Source organism: Vombatus ursinus, unplaced genomic scaffold (genome assembly GCF_900497805.2).
Source record: "Vombatus ursinus unplaced genomic scaffold, bare-nosed wombat genome assembly UNPS02014830.1, whole genome shotgun sequence".
NCBI lineage: Eukaryota > Metazoa > Chordata > Mammalia > Diprotodontia > Vombatidae > Vombatus > Vombatus ursinus.
Window position 1 is genome coordinate 43,927,456 of NW_020954608.1, and position 20,949 is coordinate 43,948,404.

The following is a 20,949-nucleotide window of genomic DNA, read 5'->3' on the forward strand; positions in this document are numbered from 1 at the left end:
TGGGATAGTTTAGATGGAATGCAAATAATAATAAGGAGGAGGAGGAAGCACTATAGAAAATAGGTAGAGTTAGTCTAAACTCTCAATTGTCAGCACAAATTCTTTTCTTCTTCATTTAAAAATTTTCATTTTTATTTTTTTCCCCAAGTATTTGTTTTCCTTCCTTTGGACTTCCTGGATCCACCTACTTCATTATGGATCAGTTCATAGAGATCTTCTTAGTTTCCTCTGAAACTGTCCATTTCATCCTTTCTTATGACATGATAATATTTTATTGCATTTAAAGGCTGTAATTTATTTAGCTATTTCCCAATAGGTAGGCTGTCAGTACATTTTCAAAGGAAGAAAAAGAAGGGCTTTTAAAATAACATTCAAAGTTTTAAATAAGACAAACTATGGCACCAAAAATTAATTCTAAAATATCTCATTTTAAACAGGGATACTGCAAATTCAGTGAAAGAAAAGTTTGGAAAGAAACTCTATGATGCACTACTAAGGTAGGTACCCTGAAGACATCATTTCAAATATTTAGGTTTTTAAAAACAATTTCTATTTAGAATATATATTATAACATAAGTACTATATGTACACCATGTACAAAGACTTTTCTAAAGATGTGTTAAGTCAGGAGGCCAGGATACTATATATCCCATAATTTGATACAAACAGAATAAATTTTATTGTTATACCTAGAGAAAATGACCTTTAAACATGCAACCAAATTATTTTTTAAAAAAATATTCATTTTTTTCAAATTTTGAGTTCCAAATTCTCTCTCTCCCCCTGGCCCCCACCAATGTGTTAAGAAGGCAAGCAATATGATATCCATTATACATGTGAAGTCATTATGCAATCAAAATCTAAGTCATCTTTGGCTTGCTAGGCTTTTTACATGGTGGATTGAGTTATAGTCTGAGGCCTTTGTAAATAACTACATAGAGAAGCTTTTCTTTTAGTTAACTTGTGGTGATGGTGGTGGTCTGAATGGATATTGGTGGATGTAGGGTGGGCTGGATCATTTGCTGTTACCAGTCCAACTTAGATTAGGGATCTCCATAGAAAACTCTGTATGCTGCAGATAGAGCTTTAGTAAATGGTACGGTGGAGTGTGCCAAATGTAATGACTGAATCCCATTCAGGGGGTGAAGTTAACTTCCTTGAAAGTTAATTTTAAATGTCTCTTGCATAAATAATCAAATTGATTAGAACCCTCTGCTGACGGGAAGTACTTTTGTTGAAAGGGAATTCCTCCATGCCTTTCACAAACTTTGAGTTTTTATTGGGAATTGCTTTGTTTAATTTGCTTTATTCTATATATTTTCTCTACAGAGGAGAAATTCCTGATTTGAATAAGATCCTGGATCGAGATGATGTGACAATTATGAAAAGAGCCATCTTTTCCACTCAGGTAAAAAAGAAAAAAAATTTCCATGCTTCAGTTCAGTAATTTGAACCAGAATGAAAATGGGTATTTTAAAATCCTGATTTACACATACACACACACACACACACACACACACACACACATCCTAAAGAGAGAAAGGCAGCTCTAATATTTTCACCTAAATTGTGTTTTTTCTCTACTCATGCATAATCTTTTCAGTGAACCATTTCCCCTTGTAAATGTATAAAACACAATTTATGTAAGGTACCATAGAAAAATGTATGTGTGCTAAATTGTAGTATGGCCAGCTGCTCTGTGTATGGGGGGATAGTCTTGGTGGGATTAATTATAGAGGGGGGATAAACATGCTAGTATATAATAATAATAAAGCAAATCTTCAAGCAATGTGACCAAGATAAGCAGTGCTGAAAAATACCAAAAGACAACACAACAGAAAATAATCCAATGCCCTCTTTTGAGAAAAGATTTTCAGGACAATAAATCTCCCACCATTCATTTCCCAAACTTCTAGGGAATTAGAGAGAATTTTAAGTTTTTTCATATCAATTTATAGAATAGGAAAAACAAGTTCTTGAGACTACTCAAGAGAGTACATGAGAACACCAAAGAAATGTATAAAGGAGTAAGGGGAGCTAGTAACTCCCAGCACTTGAATCCAGGAGCTTTGGAGTATGAAAAATGGTACATCTCAGGAAGAGATTTATAAAGAACTCATCTTACAACTATGATGACGCCCATAACAGTACTTTCAGGTGGATTCCTGAGGTCTGCCATCTAAAAAAAAAAAAAAGCAATTTTCCAATACTGTTCTTGAAAATATAGAGATTCAGGGTGGTAGATTATGTGTGTTACTCCTTGAATGCTACCCACATCTTATTTACCCAATGTATACACATCAATCTTCATCCTGAGTTTCTTTCTCAGTTGATTCCTTTATTTTCCAGGCATTAGAGCCTGACCAAAGTTGAATGTCTTTGACTTCACCCTTGATTAATGGAACTGAAGGATTTTGTGCTTCTTTAATGCTTTCCAATCCACTGGCCATTTTCTTCCTTTCCAGAAGTAGCTAGGTACCATATTGGTAGAGTGCTGGGCCTGGAGTGAGGAAGACTTGAGTTCAAATTTTACTTCACATACTTATTAGCTGTGTGATCCTGGACAAGGCACTTAACTTCTACCTGCCTCAGTTTCCTCAACTATAAAATGGGAAATAATAATAGCATCAATCTCCTAGGGTTGTTGCGAGAATTAAATGAGATAATATTTGCAAAACTTTTAGCACAGTGCCTGGCACATAGTAGGTAGGGCCTTAATAAATTCATGTTTCCTTCACTTCTTCCCTCCTTCCTTCTTTCTTTCCCACCTCCCTTCCCTTTTTCTTCCTTCCTTCCTATCTATCTATTTATCTATCTATCTATCTCTCCTCTAATGAGCTCCTCATAATGCAGCATCCCATGGCCACATTCTGGTTTCTAGAACCTGATGGGATTCACCACCTATTTAACCACTGCTCACAACCAGCTTTTCTATCAACCTAGGCATTTAAACTAGTAAAACAGGAAAAAGAGACTTGTAAGCCCACTCTCTTGGCACTTAGTGCCACTGCTTCAGCATAAGGAAGCAACTTAGGAAAGGACAAAGGGCTATTAGCAACTTGACCCCTGGTTGAACTGGAAGGCTTGTATCAAACCACTGGATCCGAAATTTTGGAAGGGAACTATAGCTAAGAAACTTTCTGCAGTGATTGCATCCCAGGATGGAAAATGGAAAGCCTTCTATTTATTGGTGTGAAATGTCAGACACAGCAGCTTGCTGGCTCCCTGGCCATTTTCTTCTCTCTTTGGTTGAAATCTTCACTCGTCTCAAATGTTCCCTTCCAATAAGAGTCTGCTATGTTCCCCATAGGTTTGTTTGGGATGTAGATCCCAAGGAGAACATGGCTCCTCTACATGTAGAAGATCAAGAAATGAAGGATGTTATGGTATAGTGGGTGAAGTTGCGACCTCTAATCAAAAGGCCTCAGTTCAAATTTCCATTGTGAAACCTAACTCTGTGACTGATCAAATCCCTTCACTGCTCAACTTCAAAATGCTCATTTGCACAATGAAGAGAACACTTACATAACCTTCTTGGTTATGAGGAAAGCACTTTGTAAACCATGGCATGCTAATAAGTGGACACTGTTATTATAATGAAGAAATGCTGACAATCAGCTATTGCTGATTCCAATCACATATGGATTATCTCTAAAACTTATTTTTTTCTTCATCCTACACCCTAGCGACAAAGCTTGCCTCCAGTGACTACTCACAACATGATCGATGATTCCACTGATCCCATCCTCAGTACCATCCGGAGGATTGGACTTTTCAACAGCCGGACAGACAGAGTCAAGGTAGAGCTAATTGTTCTGATCTATGTTTTGGAAAATTAAATTCTCATTTATAGATCTTTACTACAGGACATAGATGAGAAGCTCAGGTTGTAACAGTATAACCTCATTTTACCAGATTGTTTGAAGAATGTGGTGTTTGTAATCTGAATTTAAAATTTTCACTTGTTGAAATCTTTGTTTATTAATATACTGTTCTGCTTTTCATGAAGTAGTAGAATATAATAAACATTATTAACTCTATTATTGCAGAACTTAAAATGTTTTAAAGGTCAGAATTCTGAAAAGTTCTCTTTCTATGATAAAAGTCAAATGTAGGAGATTGCATTGAATCTGGACAAACCCTCTGGCACATCCTCTAAAGACTGTTTTACCAAGTAAATCCTCTTAGCATGTTTTACTGTCACTTTTTTTTTCTTTTTTGGACTGGGGCCTATGATTTCATTTGCAAACAAAACTACTAGACTAGACTAGATTAGACATCAAGATACCCAGATTTGTATCTTGGCTTGGCCACTAATTAGGTACATAACTTTGGACAAGATATTTAATCTTTCTGGAGTTTAGTTTCTCAATATTAAAAATTAAGATAGAGGAATAGATGATCCTTAAGATCTCTTTCACTACTCTTTGATTCTGTGATCTAGGATCTATCCCTGAAAGACTTAATGTATTACTACTTTTTTTTTTTCTTTTTGTGCTGTCCTTTTGTTTTGCTGGAAGACCTGGACTGATTTTGTATGTGGGTGGTTCTAGTTTTCCCATACTGCTAGATGGAATATGGGCTTTCCCCAACTAGATATTCAGTGGTCAGTTTGCTTTTCCAATTAGCAAGCATCTATTAAGCACCTTCAATGTTCCAGGAACTATGGTAGGCACTAGAAACACAAAAATAAAGATGAAAAAGTTATTAGTCTCAAGGACCAACATTTTATCAGGAGAGACAATTTCTATACTTCAGGTTGGCAATTGAATTTCAATAACAGTGTCATACCAAAAAGCTGATGACTCTACAATAGTCAGTCAGTCAGTAAGCATTGATTAAGCACCTCCTGTACACCAGGCATAGTGCTAAGTGCTGGAGATACAAAGAAAGGCAAAAACAGTACTTGCTCTCAAGAATGTCACAGTCTATTGGGAGAGACAACATGCAAACTATGTACAAACAGCCTCTCTCTCTACATATATATATATATAGAAAAAGTTGTAAATAATCAATAAAAGGAAGATATATGGTTTATTAATTTGGAACCCTGCATAATGCCATGAACATAATAGATGTTTAATGTCTGCTGAAGTAAATGGAATACTTTTAAAAATTTCACAAATATCCCTGTCTGAAGCTTAGTGAAAGTCCCTGTTGGTTCTTATTTTATGTCAATCAATTTGCACCGATAATGATCTAGAGACCTATTGGGAGAAATTAATTCCAATTAATTTAATCTTTTACATCCTCTATAAAAATGAATACTACTGAATTAAGATAATCTGTAACAAGCATTTATTAAGGGACTACTATGTCCTAGGCACTGTTTGGTGCTGGAGATACAAAGACAAAAATGGAACAGCACTTGCCTTCAAGGAGCTTATGTTCTAACAAGGGAGAGGAATGTACATATAGTGTGAATATGTACAAAATATATACAATATGAACATGATGCTAAGTGGATTAGGATCATGTAGAAGGTGGCCCTTAAGCTGAATTTTAAAGAAAACAAAGCATTCTAAGAGGCCCAGGTGAGGAGGGAGTGCATTGAAATGGAATGCCACATGTGAGGAACAGCTAGAAGGCCAGATTGGCAGAACTACTGAAGACAAGAAGGGAAATAGTAAATAACAAGTCTAGAAAGATGAGAGGAAGCCATGCTGTAAAAAAAAACAAAAAAACAAAAACAAAACTCTAAAAGTTAAAGGATTTTAGATACTATATTTGATCATATAGGCAATGAGATACCTTTATGCTTTATTTTCCTCCTTTCCTGTTCTTTCTCATGTGAGTTTTGCTTAACTAGGTGATTCTACATCCAGAATTCCTTTCCTCAACCAGTCCATTATTACCTATGGATTATGAAGAATTCGTCAGAGGCTGTCATCTTGGAGTATTTCCATCATACTACGAACCCTGGGGTTATACTCCAGGTTAGTATTATATATACAGACGTGTGTGTGTGTGTGTGTGTGTGTGTGTGTGTGTATGTATGTGTGTGTATGCGTGTGCACGTACATACATATGCACATGGTTGGGTGTTGAGAGCATACTGTCAGATGAGTTAGGAGTCAGTTGACTTTCCTTAACTGCTTTTTTTTGGTCTTACCTATCTTTAAAATCTCTGTTGCAAAGAATGGCTTACAGTCAATGTCCCATTGTTCATAGTAATGGATGAGGATAGAAATGCATAAAATAGTAAATACAACTGTCCCTTCCACATTGTGGAATGTAGGGGTATGGTGTCCTGAGATCTGGAAAATCCATGCAAAATTTTTTGTCCCTTCCTTCATACCAGAGAAGAAATCTGAATTATTATGGTATTAAAAGGTAAAACATGTTGATATTATACAATACTATACATATATTTTATGCATTTCTAAGTTTTTAAACTTTTTCTCTGTTGTCTGCTGGCCTTCATGTGTCATCTGCAGTTTCCTCAAAACTCCCCCCAAAAAACATTTAGCTTCTTATATCAACCCACTATATGTAGGAAACCATGATGGTGAAAGTCATGATGTGGAAGGAATAACTATATTAGCTAATCTAATAAGTATATATTATATAACAGGACACTGAAGATGAATGCATGCTGGCCAGTAGAAATTCTCAGCTTCCATAAACACACACACACACACACACACACACACACACACACACACAACTTTAGAAATATATACATATTCCTCATAATTCATATTTTGTTCTGGTCCTTACCTCCGGGATAGACCTGTCTTTTCCCCTCTGTCTGCAATTCCAGGTCAATCCTGTTCTCTTGTTTAAACCCACAAACCAACTGAAAGTTGACTATAAGTTCAATGAAATTAAAAAAAAGTGAAGCAATTCTAGAAAACCATGATGAAAGCAATGTATCATTTTATGCATTTCTATTCTCATCCATTACTATGAACAATGGGACATTGACCATAAATAATAATAATAATAATAATTCTCATTTATATAGTGCTTTAAGATTTATAGAGTACTTTACATGCATTACCTTTTAATCCTCACAACAATGCCCCAAAAGTAAATACTTTAATTATTCCCTTTAAGATGAGGAAACAGGCAGAGAGAAATACAGGGTCACACAGCTATTAAGTGTCTGAGGCAGGATTTGAATTTAGGAATTCCTTACTCTAAGTGCATTCCCCATATCCATTTTTATACCTAACTTCCTCTATATTAGAGGGTTTTAGCTTTTTTTGTGGGTCATGCACCCCTTTTGCAGTCTAGAGAAGCCTATGAACCCCTTTTCAAAATAATGGTTTTTTTTGTTTGTTTGTTTTGTTTTGCTTTAGGCAGTTGGGGTTAAGTGACTTGCCTAGGGTCACACAGCTAGTAAGTGTCAAGTGATTGATCTAAGGGTGGATTTGAACTCGGGTCCTCCTGACTTCAGGGCCGGTCCTCTATCCACTGTGCCACCTAGCTGCCCCCAAAATAATGTTTTTAAAAGCATAAAGTAAAACACATAGGATGACTAAGGAAACCAATTATAAAGGTAGTACAAGGGAAATTCTACAGAGGTCAACTTGTTCTTGTAACAGGGAGAGATAGTTTGCTTCACTGGCCCCACTCATGAGTCACTGCCAGAGATAGGGTCTTTGGGCTGGAGGGAAACTGTCAGGGATAGTGTTTCTGAAGTTAGAGAGAAATATGATCTTAGAAATGAGGTCTGAATACAAGCACCCCAGCACCCCATCAGTACAGTGGTTAGAGTGCCAGGCCTGGAGTCAGGAAGACTCATCTTCCTGAATTCAAATCTGGCCTCAGACACTTGCTAGCTGTGTGATCCTGAGCAGATCACTTAACCCAGTTTGCCCCAGTTTCCTCATCTGTAAAATGATATGGGGATGGAAATGGCAAACCACTCTAGTACCTTTGTCAAGAAAAGTCCAATGAAGAATCAAATGTGACTGAAATGACTAAACAACAACACAATGACCCAGATAAAAGGAAGGCGGAGGTTGGAGGACTATGGATCATAGGTTTGACTACAACAATGAAGAACTTTGAAAATCTTCAGAAACTCAATTGTAGCAAAAAGCAAATACTAGTGTCCAAAGAAGTATACAATACAGAGTGAAAGGCCCTTCTGGATTTTTGCAATAGAAAGAGGAAACTATTGGCCTATATAAATGGACACAGAATATAATCTCACTGTTTAGGTTTCTTCTAAGAAGCAAGTTAACCAGCATTTAAAAAACCCACCAAAACTCTAGGTTCTTCAGGGAGGAATGAGGAGAGAAGAGAGTAAAGAGGATTACTGATAGGTAGGACGTGATAACCTATTCAATTGACTTTCTGTCCTCCAAAAGAAGCCAGAGTGCTATTCACATCAATTAGTTAGTTAAGCTTCAATGAGTTTAGTTTCATTTTTGAATAGTTCATATTGGCCATGAAGTTAGTTACTCACTATTGAATACTCCACATAAATCTCTTAAAGCAGTTTGTAATACCTTAATTCCCTTTTAATTTATGTTAATATATCTGCTAATGTATTCTGCTTTTTCATTTATCATAGTATCCCTAATATTTCTCAAGATCAACCACTGAATATGAAGGAAAAATGTAACTGATTAGAAGCTATCCTTTAAATAATATATTCTGATGGCCTGAGCGCATGAATGTGAACATATATTTAAACTAATTTTATTATCATTTATTTTGCATGTATAGGCTATTTTAGCCTTATTCTGTGTTATGCTTAGGAATATATAATAAAAACAAAAGCCTGATTTTAGTGAATGTATCATCTAATATTTTGTAGACCATGTAGACAGAAAATATATCTATATATGTGTCAGTATATATATATATGTATATATATATGCACATTAATACATACACACATTAAATAATTAATAAATGGTATTGAATTGTATTGGCCACATTTTTTTCTTTCATGAAGTAGCTATATATGTTTCAAAATCCCTAATTTATTGATAACTGCTGTGTAATCTCTCCCAGGAAAGTCAGAAACATCAACTAACTAATCTTAGTACCTAAAGTTCAACCATCTCCCCCTTTTTTTTTAAAATCTGAATGGAAGTACATTTTCCTAAAAACCTAAGACCCTAAGAAATTTAAATTCTCTTATAAGCCAGGGAACCATTATGACTCCTGCCTTAGTTGAAATGTATATTTTTCTATGAGCCTGTCACATGAACAGTTCCTATTCTTAAAATTGCAAGACATACCTACAGCTAGTAAAAAAAAAAAAAAATGGTTCAACAACTCTGTTTCGTTGTTGAGTTGTGTCAGTCCTGTCCAGTTTTCTGTGACCCCATTTGAGGTTTTCTTGGCAAAGATCCTGGAGTTGTTTGCAACTTTCCCACTCCATAGGCACCAATGGACTCAAGTTCTTTCCCTTTTCTCCCAATCAAAGCCAGAAAAAAAGTTTAATAATTTTTTTGCATTTAAACTGTAAAATATTCATAAGACTTAAAGTGTTACCCTATCTCTGAAAAGTAAAATTTGTATTTTCATGGAAATCAAAGTTTTAACCATTTTCATCTTTACCATCAAAGAAGATTGTAGAAAGCCTCAGCTTGTTTGGTAAATCTGAATGTCATTTGAGCTCAGAATATATAGAATAGCAATATAAAGAATAGAGTGAAGCTGTTAAGTTTGGTAAAGTATAAGATAGAATTTTTTCTTTAATCTTGGTTAATTACATTTAGGTAGAAAATCAGTGTAGCACAATGCAATTTATATAATGTCTCTGAAACAGACCTCCATTTATTTGCATGAAGGCAAAACAAAATTAAGGCAACTAGGTAGTGCAGTGTAAAGAGCCAGCCCTAGAGTCAGGAGAAACCTAGTTCAAATTTGATCACAGACATTTATTAGCTGTGTGACCCTGGGCAAGTCACTAAACGCTGTTTGCCTTAGTTTCCTCACCTGTAAAATGAGCTGGAGAAGGCTATTTCAGAGATAGGGTAACACTTTAAGTCTTATGAATATTTTACAGTTTAAATGCAAAAAAATTATTAAACTTTTTTTCTGGCTTTGATTGGGAGAAAAGGGAAAGAACTTGAGTCCATTGGTGCCTATGGAGTGGGAAAGGGTGGCAGCAAGGGACAGAAACAGGGAGTGTTAAAGATATTCTTTGCCTACTTCACAAATTTAGGATAAGGCCTATATAAGTAAGCAAATATACTCTATGTGAAGGAAAATGTCAACCACCTTTCCTACCTGGACCAGAAATTTTTTGTCGCTAGATAGATGGAAACTATGGCCTATTTCCTCCACAGGATAATTCTGTTCTAAGTATAAAGTAGAACCTTTCTCCCTGTCTATTGACAGCTGAATGCACTGTGATGGGCATTCCTAGTGTGACAACAAACCTCTCTGGCTTTGGTTGTTTCATGCAAGAACATGTAACTGACCCAGCTGCTTACGGTAAGATTTTTATCATTCAACTAAACCTTGAACAAGATGGATTAAATGTATGCACACACATGCACATATGTGATGAGATCACTATCTATCTATCTATCTATCTATATATCTACCTACCTACTTGTCTATCTTTCCATCCATTTATCCATATATGCATCTCTATCATCTCTCTCAATCTCTTTGTCTCTCTCTGTCTGTGTTTGTGTCTGTCTCTGTTTCTGTGTGTCCGTCTCTCCACATATACACATACACAGTCTATAACACTGGCTTGTTTTTTGTCTTGTATCTGATTCTATAGAATTAACAATACATTTAATTAATATTTACATTCTTGGTTTAAATGAAAGTTAGATTCAAATCTGTGGCTGTAGGTAAGATAAGGTTATAAACCTTAATGATATGTCCCAATATCCCAAACAGGTCATTATCACTAAGATAGGCAGAGCAATGTAGTAGAAAGATTATTGAATTTGGAGCCAGAGGATGTGGGTTGGAATCCTGGTGCTACCACTTACTGCTTTGGTAAGCTTCAGGAAAACAGTGAGGCTTCCTGGGACTTAGTCTCTTCAGTAAAATGAAGAAGGCCAGACGATCTCTGAGGTAGCTTCTAGCTCTAAATCCTATGGTCCTTCGGTTCATGTATCAGTTCCTTTGCTTTCTGTGTATCTATTTTGCCCTCTACTGTCCAGGATAAGTATTATAATAACCAAAGTGTGGGGGTGAGTAAATTGATAAGCATTTATCATTTCTACCTAAAAAACCCCCAAGAAACCAAAACTGACTTTACCCATGATTTGGCCTTTAAATAGATTTCCTATGAGGCTTGTAGACCTTTTCTTTTTCTTTTTTCTTTTTCCCCAGGAGGGAGTCTCTAAGGCAGAGGTTCTTAACCTTTTGTGTATCATGGGCCCTTTTAGTAGACTAGTGAAGCCTATGACCTGCCACCTTTTCTTAGAATAATGTTTTTAAGCGTATAAAATAGAATATATGAGATTGCCAAGAAACCATTTATATTGAAATACTCATCAAAACATTCTTGAACACAAGTTCATGGACCCCAAATTAAGAACTCCTGCTCTAAAGAATAAATAATCTAAACAAGATCAGTTTACTTTCTTGTTAGCTCATACTAAATTGGGTTACCACTACTACCCTATTATAGTCACCTATGTGTTATTTAAATGTGTTTACCCGTCAAATGGGCACCTCACCAACAGTGAAATAGACCTATATGACAACTGTACAATTATGCAGGTTTGGTTACATGTTTCTCTTAACATCAGAAGATACTATAAGATGAGGTGCAAGAATTATATTAACTCACCATCAGTAGAAATACTCTTGGTATGATATCATGCCAAAATGACTTTTAAAAAAAGAATAAAACCAATGTGTACAAAAACAAAAACAAAACAAAACAAAACAAACAGGCCACATCTAAATGACCTAGCAGCAAATAAAGCTAGAAAATAACATTCAGGCTCTGACCATACACAGCCATGTGTATGGCTTTTTCCTTTAACATTTTATGACTGTAATACTATTGTCACGCATATTCTGCTGTACTAGTGTGGTACTCCAAGACTCCCACCCTTTACTTTTAACCAAGTGTAGCTAGTTAGAAGGAGGTCACAGAGAAAGTAAAGGATCATGGGGAAAGGGGTGGGTTATAGGCAAGGAGGAAAACAGGTGGTAATCTAAGGTAAGAAGGAAAGAAGAGAATAATATAAAAAGGGCATAAGGGGAAGAAGGAAAAAGAGCAATAGGAAGGAAAGCAGAAAGAAAACTTATGTCAGAAAAAACTGAAATTTTACGAGTGTTTTGGCTTTTATGCCCTTCAGGTATTTACATTGTTGATAGGAGGTTCTGCTCACCAGATGAGTCCTGTAATCAGCTGACTCAGTTTCTCTATGGATTTTGCAAACAGTCTCGTCGCCAGAGAATTATCCAGAGGAACAGAACTGAAAGACTTTCTGATCTGCTGGACTGGAAATACTTAGGCAGGGTAAGTGAACATTGGAGTTTGAACTAGATTTAGGCTGTCAAGGCCTTTCCCCAGGTGCAGAAATGGTATAGGGCCAGCCCCCTGACCAACCCACTCTCTCACCTGGTTCCTAAGTTACTGCCTGTCAGAGTCCCAAGTTCTACCTCCATGTTAGACCACACTGTCCCCATTGTGCCACCTCATCAGGTGACCTGTGCCTCATGAGATATCACGAATGAACATGAGAGGGGCAGCTAGGTGGCAAAGTGGATAGAGCATCGGCCTGGGAGTCAGGAGGATCTGAGTTCAAATCTAGCCTTAGACACATAACACTCACTAGCTGTGTGACTCTGGGCAAGTCACTCAACCCCAATTGCCTCACCAAAAAAAAAAAAATGAACATGGGATCAGTGTGGGTCTGTTAGGAATCTGCATTGATGGTAGTGAAGGAGGCACATGCTGGCTGCCATCCTTACTGCACAGCTAACATAATTTTCCCTAGTTCACATCCTTCTCTACCCTTCCTTTCCACTGGAATCCTCCTTTATTGTTAACAAGCTCTCCTTCACCCTAGATCTCTTCCTTTCACATTCTTTCTGTCTTTCTCTGAAACCTAACTTTTCCCTGAAGACAAACTATCTCTTGGCACTCTCTCTAAGGATCCTGCTCCCTTTCTGAGATGTCCTGACACATAGGTCTCTGAGAGGGAGTTTGGGTACTCCTTCTTCAACATTGCCACTTTCGGTCTCTTCCTCTGTCAGCACAACTCAGCAGTCATTTCATTTCTTTTAAAATTCACTCCATTTGGGACAGCTAGGTTGCGCAGTGGATAGAGCACTGGCCCTAGATTCAGGAGGACCTGAGTTAAAATCTGGCCTCAGACACATAACACTTACTAGCTGTATGACTTTGGGCAAGTCACTTAACCCCATTGCCTAGCCAAAAAAAAAAAAATTCACTCCATTCTGCCCAGATCTTTGTTGCTGTCATCTTTGGACCTCCAGGTGTCAGTAAGTCTCTGTCATCCCAATTAAATTCAGTACTTGGCTCATAGTATTTTTTTCTACTCTGACCCCTGTTCACTGCCTTCCTTTGAACACCTTGGCATCTTGATTCCTCAACTCTCATGACCTCTTTCTTTGGTCTACCTGAACCATGCATAGAAGTGATCAAAACTTAGGTCAGTGGCTTCCAAATTTGATGTAACAATGCCTCATTTGTCCAGATGCATGGGATCTTTTTTTTCTTTTGGAATTCATTTATGGCTTTCTCAATGTTCCTTCTGAGTTTGAATTATTTGGTATGTCTCCGTCTTAAAAATAAAGTTGGACTTTTTTTTTGGTAAATATTCATTCTTTAAGTACTCATTTTTGTTGGCATAATATTGAATGTAGTAGTTTTTTAATAATTTTCTTTAAGTCCTTTCTAATTTTTTTTGGTAATTTTCCAGTCATTTTTTTAAATTTGACAATTTTTTAAAAAACTCAGGTAGCAATATAAAATCATTGAAATTTTTTGAGTGGGGTCAGAGGTGACCTGGTCAGATTTGTCTTTTAAAAATATCAACGTTAGGGACAGATAGGTGGCACAGTGGATAGAGCACCTGCCCTGAAGCCAGGAGGACCTGAATTCAAATTCGGCCTCACACCAAACAATTGACACTTACCTTTGGGCAAGTCACTTAACCTCAATTGCCTAAAAAAAATGTGATAGCTGTTTGTAGAATAGGTTAGAGAGGTTAGAGGGGAGGGAGATCAATGAGGACATAGTCACAGTAGTCCACATGAGAGGTGATGAGGACCTGAACTAGGATAGAAGCTGTGTTAGTGTAAAGGAGGGAATAGATTAGAACAGAAATTAGACATTGAAGAGTAAATGTAGATAAGACTTGGCAATTGATTACTTATGAGATTTGAGGGAGAACAAAGTGTTAGGGATGACACTTAAGATTACAAACCTGGGCAACTTTAAGTATGGTGGTATCGTCAACAGAAACAGGAAGTTTTTAGAAGAGATAGGTTTAAAGAGAAATATAAAATGTTATATTTTGGACATGTTGAAATGAGATGCTTACAGGTCATTCAGGTGAAGATGTCCAGCAAGTAGCAGAACAGGTTTCTCAATACAAGTCAATAGTGTAAGACAGCCATCAAAAAGCTTAATGCAATTTCACATTAAGAAAAACATCTTTTCCAGGAATAAGTAGCCGATGGTCACACTATACTCTACCCTGGTCAGTCCATAATTGGGGTATCACATACAGTTCTGGGTGCTTCAATTTAGGAAGGACAATGATAAACAAGAGAGCATTTAAAGAAGGGCAACCAAGATGGTGCAAGGCTTTTAGTTCATATCATGTTAAAAGAATTGGGGATGTTTATCCTAGAGAAAAGAAGATGGGGAGATTATGATAGCTTTCTTGAATTATCCCTTTATGGAGAAAACAGAAGCAAAGTAAGAGTTGAGTAGTTCTGCCTTCACATCTCACTTACTTTGCTCTACCCTGAGTAGTTGCCCTGTCCCTTTTGGTTCTTTCTCTTGCCTCCAACATAACCTTAAAAAATTCCTTTTTGCTATCTTTAGCATGCATTGCCGGTTTTAGCTCTTTCTGGGCAGTTTGGTAATCCTGCCACTACACTTACAGAGGATGATACTACTCTTTCTTGGTCTTTTTTTTTTTTTTTTTTGCTAGGCAATGGGGTTAAGTGACTTGCCCAGGGTCACACAACTAGTAAGTGTTATGTATCTGAGGTTGGATTTGAACTCAGGTCCACCTGAATCCAGGGCTGGTGCTCTATCCACTGCGCCACTTAGCTGCCCCCTTGGTCTTTTCCTGTGGCCTGCCTTTGCTTCTATCTTCCAAAAAGATCTTTTAAAATTTTGAGCTGATAAATGAGATCTCTACTGAGCCACACCAATCTTTAAGTTCCCTGAGTGCAGGGACTCTTTAATTTTTCTTTTTGCAGCCCCAGCAGCTGGCATAGCATTTAATAAATGCTTGCTGATTGATTGATTTAAATAGTTCCCCCTTTTTGCTCTTAGAGTGACTTCAGCAGAAATTTAGGCCATTGGATCTTGCCTTTTTCTGAACACTTTGAAATTGGCTTTCCCAACATTTGAAACACATAGTAGACTAATCTTTTCTATCATGATAAGACTTAGTAGACACTCTGCTTCAAGGTTCCTTTCATTTGTATTTCTCTCAATTTGGCATTGAACTGGTCAAAATCAGGTTGAGGATAGTAGTTCCCCTCATTTTTTTCTTCCTTATTTTGTAAATTGTGCCCAGGCCTTAACTTCTATCTGTTTGATTTATCTTTCTCTGAGCCTTGGGTGAAGACTGGCAAAGTGATTTGTGATGATCTTGCAATACACAGGAGGGAGATTGCCCATTGTCCCTCCCTGGGAGTTTTGGGGAATGCACAGCTGCAATAAATAGAAAGCCACATGATAGGATAGAAAGTCACAAGACCTATCTATGAGCATATAGGTTTGGTTGCTTCTTTTTCTTTCCTCTAACCTTGAAAACAACACTTTTGCATTGGGACTACAGGGCTTTCATAAGTAGAACAGATTGTGATCTATCAATCACTATATTGGTTAGTGAATGAGACTGTCAGAGATAAGCTCTGTGAAGGTTATGGCCTTGGAGCAGGGGGAAAAAGGAGTAACTATGATGAGAAGACCTTGAACACTGAAATTCCCAGAAATTAAGTTTAATTGGGACGGAGGGCTGAGAAGGAAGACTATTCCTGGACACACAAATATGTACCCTTTTCCTTATTCCTTTACAAGAACTACAGATATAGGTGATTCAGAAATTTCTCCAACCACTTCCAAAGATCTGGTAGGATAAGTGGGAGGAGGTTTATTAGGTGGCTACAGATGAATGGCTCCATGAAGGAGAATGTGATCCATTTCCTTTCCTTTTTTCATTAAATAAATTCTATGATCACAATATGATATATAAATCTAGGTCTAGTGAATGTGGGTGGAGTTGTGAACCAACAAAAATGAGTCCAGGAATGAGATAAGAGCTATAGAACTTATTTTAGACCATGGTTCTCAACCTGGGGTATGTATACTACCAGGGGGTATGAGAAGTTTTTCAAGGAGTATGAAGAATTAGGGTAAATAACTATGTCATACTATTAAAACTAATTAATCCATTTTATTTCTTATGTGTATATGCATGGTAAATACTAGAATTTCTTTACTTTCATATTAAATAGAGGTACAGGAAAGCTGACTGAAAATGAAGAAGGGGGTTGAAAAAGTTACGGAATTCCTAGTATGAAGCACAGATTACATGGTTTTACATTTTGAGTGATATATCCAATTTCATCCAATAACTAAATTCTGAAACTGGCCAGTACTACTGCTTGATACCATGGGGGAAGCTGGCTAAGCTGGGTAATAACTTAGGCTTTTATCAAGACTGATGTTCCAGAAAGACTGACAAAAACTTGGACTCTTGGCCCAGGAAGAGAGCCATCTGGTGGACAACTCAGATCTTGCATTATTTTATTAGATAAAACAGGGTGGTGTACTACCTTTGCTGGTTTAAGGAAGGCAGCACCTGAGCAAATTTGTACTGTTTGCAGTGCCACAAGTCTCATAGGTGTGAAAGAAGAATGATTGTTTATTTAGAAAATGTTTCAAAACTCAGAAACATATGAAGAACGTATAAAATTATATATATTTAAAAACATGTAAAATTGTTTTTCTACTGTAGTACTATATGCATGCCAGACACCTGACACTGAGCAGAGCTTTTCCAGATAAATTTCATGCTGAATCTTCACCACCACCAAAGGTAAGAAAAAATTTTATATATATAAAATTTATTATATATTGCTAAAATTATTTATATATGTACTTATATGTATGTAAACTTCTTTTTCACAGGAAACTCTATTAGTAGCATTTAGTTACTGACAAAATCAATATACGCACTTTTCCACATTCAAATCAAAGCAGATAGGAAAAGAATGAATATTAAGACGGATGACTATGTGGGTAAGAAAACAGAACTGGATGGAATCAAGGATAGGAGTAGAGGATTTGGCCTTGGTGAGGGGAAAGGATACTCCTTTGTATCCTTTGCTGATTAATGCTGATTAATGTCCCTCACCGGGTACATAGATGGTCCTCTCATTTTCTCTGAACAAGCTGGGGAAAAACTTGTGTTTGAAACCTCTAGATGACAAGCATGTCTGCTCCAGGTAGAGAAGAATTAAAATGTTAGCTATGATTGGTCTCTGGTAGGAATGCACAGGGCAGGACTGGTTGAAGGTGAATTTCCTGGGAATCAGAATAAGTCCATCACTGGAATCTAGGGGCCAATGTAGCTGAAGGCTGGTTAGCTCCCTCCCCTCTTCAATGGTCCAAGATAATTCCAAAGGATTTGTGATGAAAAAAAAAATGCTGTCTAATTCCAGAGAGAGAACCGAAGAATTCTGAGTACAAATTGAAGTATAATTTTCTTGTTTTCTTTATTTTTCTAGCTTTTTTGAGATATGGCTAATGAGGAAATATGTACTGCATGATTTCACATATACGAATGATATTGTATTGCTTGCCTTCTCCGTGGGTCAGGAAGAGGGAGGGAGGGCATTTGGAACTCAAATATGTTTTAAAAGAATGTTAAAAATAAATAATCTTAAAAGGGAAAAAAAGAAGAAAAATTTAGCTAAAAGTTTCTTTTTATAAAATCTCAGGTTCTAAATGTGCAAACCAAAAATTTCATGAACAGATTAATGAACACATAAAGGACTCACATCTGAGCCCATATAGAATCAAGAAATTTCCCCCCAGTTAGAATCTCTTTCCAGGAGGCTTGTACTGTGGTTGTGGTTTACATTACTGTTTTGGGTGGGGTTCCAGCCAGGGCAAGGTCCAAGGCTTGTTCCAAGTGCTCCAGGACCCCTTTATCTGGGTCCACACCTAGTTCGCTCTCAGCAGTTCTGATCACCTGCCACCTGCCACTGTTCCCCCTTCTTTTTTCTTCCTTTTGCTCCATTCTGAGCCTTGCTGTTCGGCTTTGTGAATTGCAAAACTCAGTCTCACTGCCCCAGCTCACCTTGGGGCCTTTGCTGATGCCTGCAGTTGTACAACTGTCCAGCAGATGGCATACATTTCTTTCCTCAAGGGACTAACTCTGTACCCCTTGGTGGGTATAACATGACCCAGCTTCACTTGCTGTGTTTATGGCTCAACAACAGATTTCAGGTGCCAGTGTCATAGCTTTGAAATTTCTATTGTACAGTAGGCTCCATAGTCCAGTTCTTTCATGCCATTTTAAAAAATTTCCCCAGCCAAGCAGCACATAGCATTTGAATACAGAAGCATGTTTCCTATTAAATTCCATTATAACAATAGGTGATATATTCCCAAAGAAAGCTGAAATGGGGATCAGAGGGCAGACTTTGACCCCAACATTTAAAAAAATTACTCTGCCATCTCAAATTTTTTTGGAAGGAGGAGAAGGAAAATAATAATGACTTATAAGATTCCAAAAATTCATAAAGAATTATTTTTGCTTTCATCAATATAGTCTGTGTGTACTTACTTGTCTGGGGGCAGCTAGATGGAACAGTAACTAGAGTGCTGGACCTGGAGTCAGGAAGACTCATTTCCTGAGTTCAAATCTGGCTTCAGACACTTACTAGCTGTGTGGGATAAGTCACTTGACCTTGATTGCCTCAGTTTCCTCATCTGTAAAATGAACTGGAGAAGGAAATGGCAAACTACTCCATTATCTTTGCCAAAAAAAAAAAAAAAACAACAACCCAGGGGGCCGCTAGATGGCGCAGTGGATAGAGCACTGGCCCTGGATTCAGGAGGACCTGAGTTCAAATATGACCTCTGACACATAACACTTACTAGTTGTGTGACCCTGGGCAAGTCACTTAACCCCATTGCCTAGCCAAAAACCAAACAAACAAAAAGCCCCAAATCTGCGGTCGCAAAAAGTCAGACACAACTGAAATGACTGAACAACTTTGTTGTCTCACAAAACTTCATTAAGAAGCTATTGAAAAAGGCAAATAATCTCCATTTTGATTGGATGCTGATTTAAAAGACCTAAATATGTTAAAATGAAACCACAGTAACCCTTATTTCAATAAAAATAATTACTGAACCTGGGGGATTTAATGTTTAAACAACCATGGTAAGTAAACCCTATTCTTCCGTGTAGCCACAACTGATATAACAGGTGTTTCTCCACCCTACCCCCCACCTATTCCAAGGGCAAAAGGGGCAGGGAAAGTAGAAGGACAGTTCTATTTAAAAGGGCTAAACAGAGATGCTTTTGCCAAAAGAAGTAAGTGGATTCAGGTCGTCCCTAGTTTTGCCTTCTAATTTTAAAAGGTATCATTGTCACCTTCAGGTCTGCCAACCTCCATCTACAAAATTTTCCTGAGCTAATAACTAACTCATTACAAAGAGGATCTATCAGCAGAAGAAAATTTGAAGTGATCGACAGAAGATCATAGATTTAGAGCAGGGGGAATCTTAGAGGCTGTCTAATCCAGTCCTCTCCTTTTACAGATGAACTTACTTGGTTTTATTTAGGTTAAGTAGACACCAGAACTGATATTTGAACGTAGGTCCTTCGACTCCAAATCCAGTACTCTTTCCACTGTACTTACTAGTCACTGGACCTTTTAAGTTGTTGATTACTCTATTGATCAGCTGCTAAAGTCGAAACAAACTGCCTATTAGTGGTACCTCAGCAGACAAGGAGAAATATATTGGCATATGATTTATTAAATATGCATACGGGAGAATTTTACTAAGTAGACTTTTGCTAAGTAAAATACAGCCCAATTTTTGTGCAATTAAGAGTAACCAGTCATTATAATGTTTGTTTCTGGCAGACAAAAGGTTTTAAATTTCCAAGGCCTTCATCAGTGCCACCATCACCTACAAGCTCTCAGCATTCCAGTCCTCAAAATAGTGATATAGAAGATGAGGATGAGAGATACGATGAAGACGAAGAAGCTGAAAAGGACCGGATAAATATTAAGTCTCCCTTTTCCCTGGGTCAAGTCCCTCATGAAAAGAAAAAGCAACATGGTGAACACAAGAACTGAGTTTCTGTACTATTGCCTACTCATGGATGTTTATCATCTGTGAAACAGTAACTTCAAATCATAGTCATTAGGGATCATCACATATTAAGGAACCTAAGCTAATATATGTAAAAAAATTCTTTATAGAAATAAAGTAAACTTTAGAGAAAGTGTCTTTTCTTCTTGTAATTGGTGATAATGGAAAACTAGTCACTACTGAAAAAGTCAGAAGAGATAAAAAAAAGTGGCAATTTATTTCTACCATCCTCAGAATAAAACCCAATAAGTAAAATCATTTTTATTTATTTGGGTTTCATTTATTTAGGTATTTCCCCTAATTTCTCTACCCAAATATGGTTAGCTAGTAAATTAAAAAATTTGGAAAAGAAAACATTCTATCAGGAAAGGCCAACAATATTAAAATATACTTTTTTTAATTAAGAAATATTCTTTTAATTTTTTTTTATTTTTGGGAATAAT

General features: G+C 36.9%; 1 protein-coding gene across 1 annotated transcript in view; it reads left to right on the forward strand.

Annotated features, from left to right (window-relative positions):
- The window catches only part of GYS2 (glycogen synthase 2), a 59,220-nt gene extending 38,591 nt beyond the window's left edge, over positions 1 to 20,629 (forward strand). The window contains exons 9-16 of the mRNA XM_027838758.1: positions 438 to 497; positions 1,330 to 1,408; positions 3,687 to 3,800; positions 5,810 to 5,936; positions 10,312 to 10,407; positions 12,249 to 12,412; positions 17,127 to 17,207; positions 20,275 to 20,629. Coding sequence (XP_027694559.1) covers positions 438 to 497; positions 1,330 to 1,408; positions 3,687 to 3,800; positions 5,810 to 5,936; positions 10,312 to 10,407; positions 12,249 to 12,412; positions 17,127 to 17,207; positions 20,275 to 20,490 — 937 coding nt within the window. The 3' untranslated portion in view covers positions 20,491 to 20,629. The remainder of the gene's footprint in view (positions 1 to 437; positions 498 to 1,329; positions 1,409 to 3,686; positions 3,801 to 5,809; positions 5,937 to 10,311; positions 10,408 to 12,248; positions 12,413 to 17,126; positions 17,208 to 20,274) is intronic.
- Positions 20,630 to 20,949: the final 320 nt, after the last annotated feature.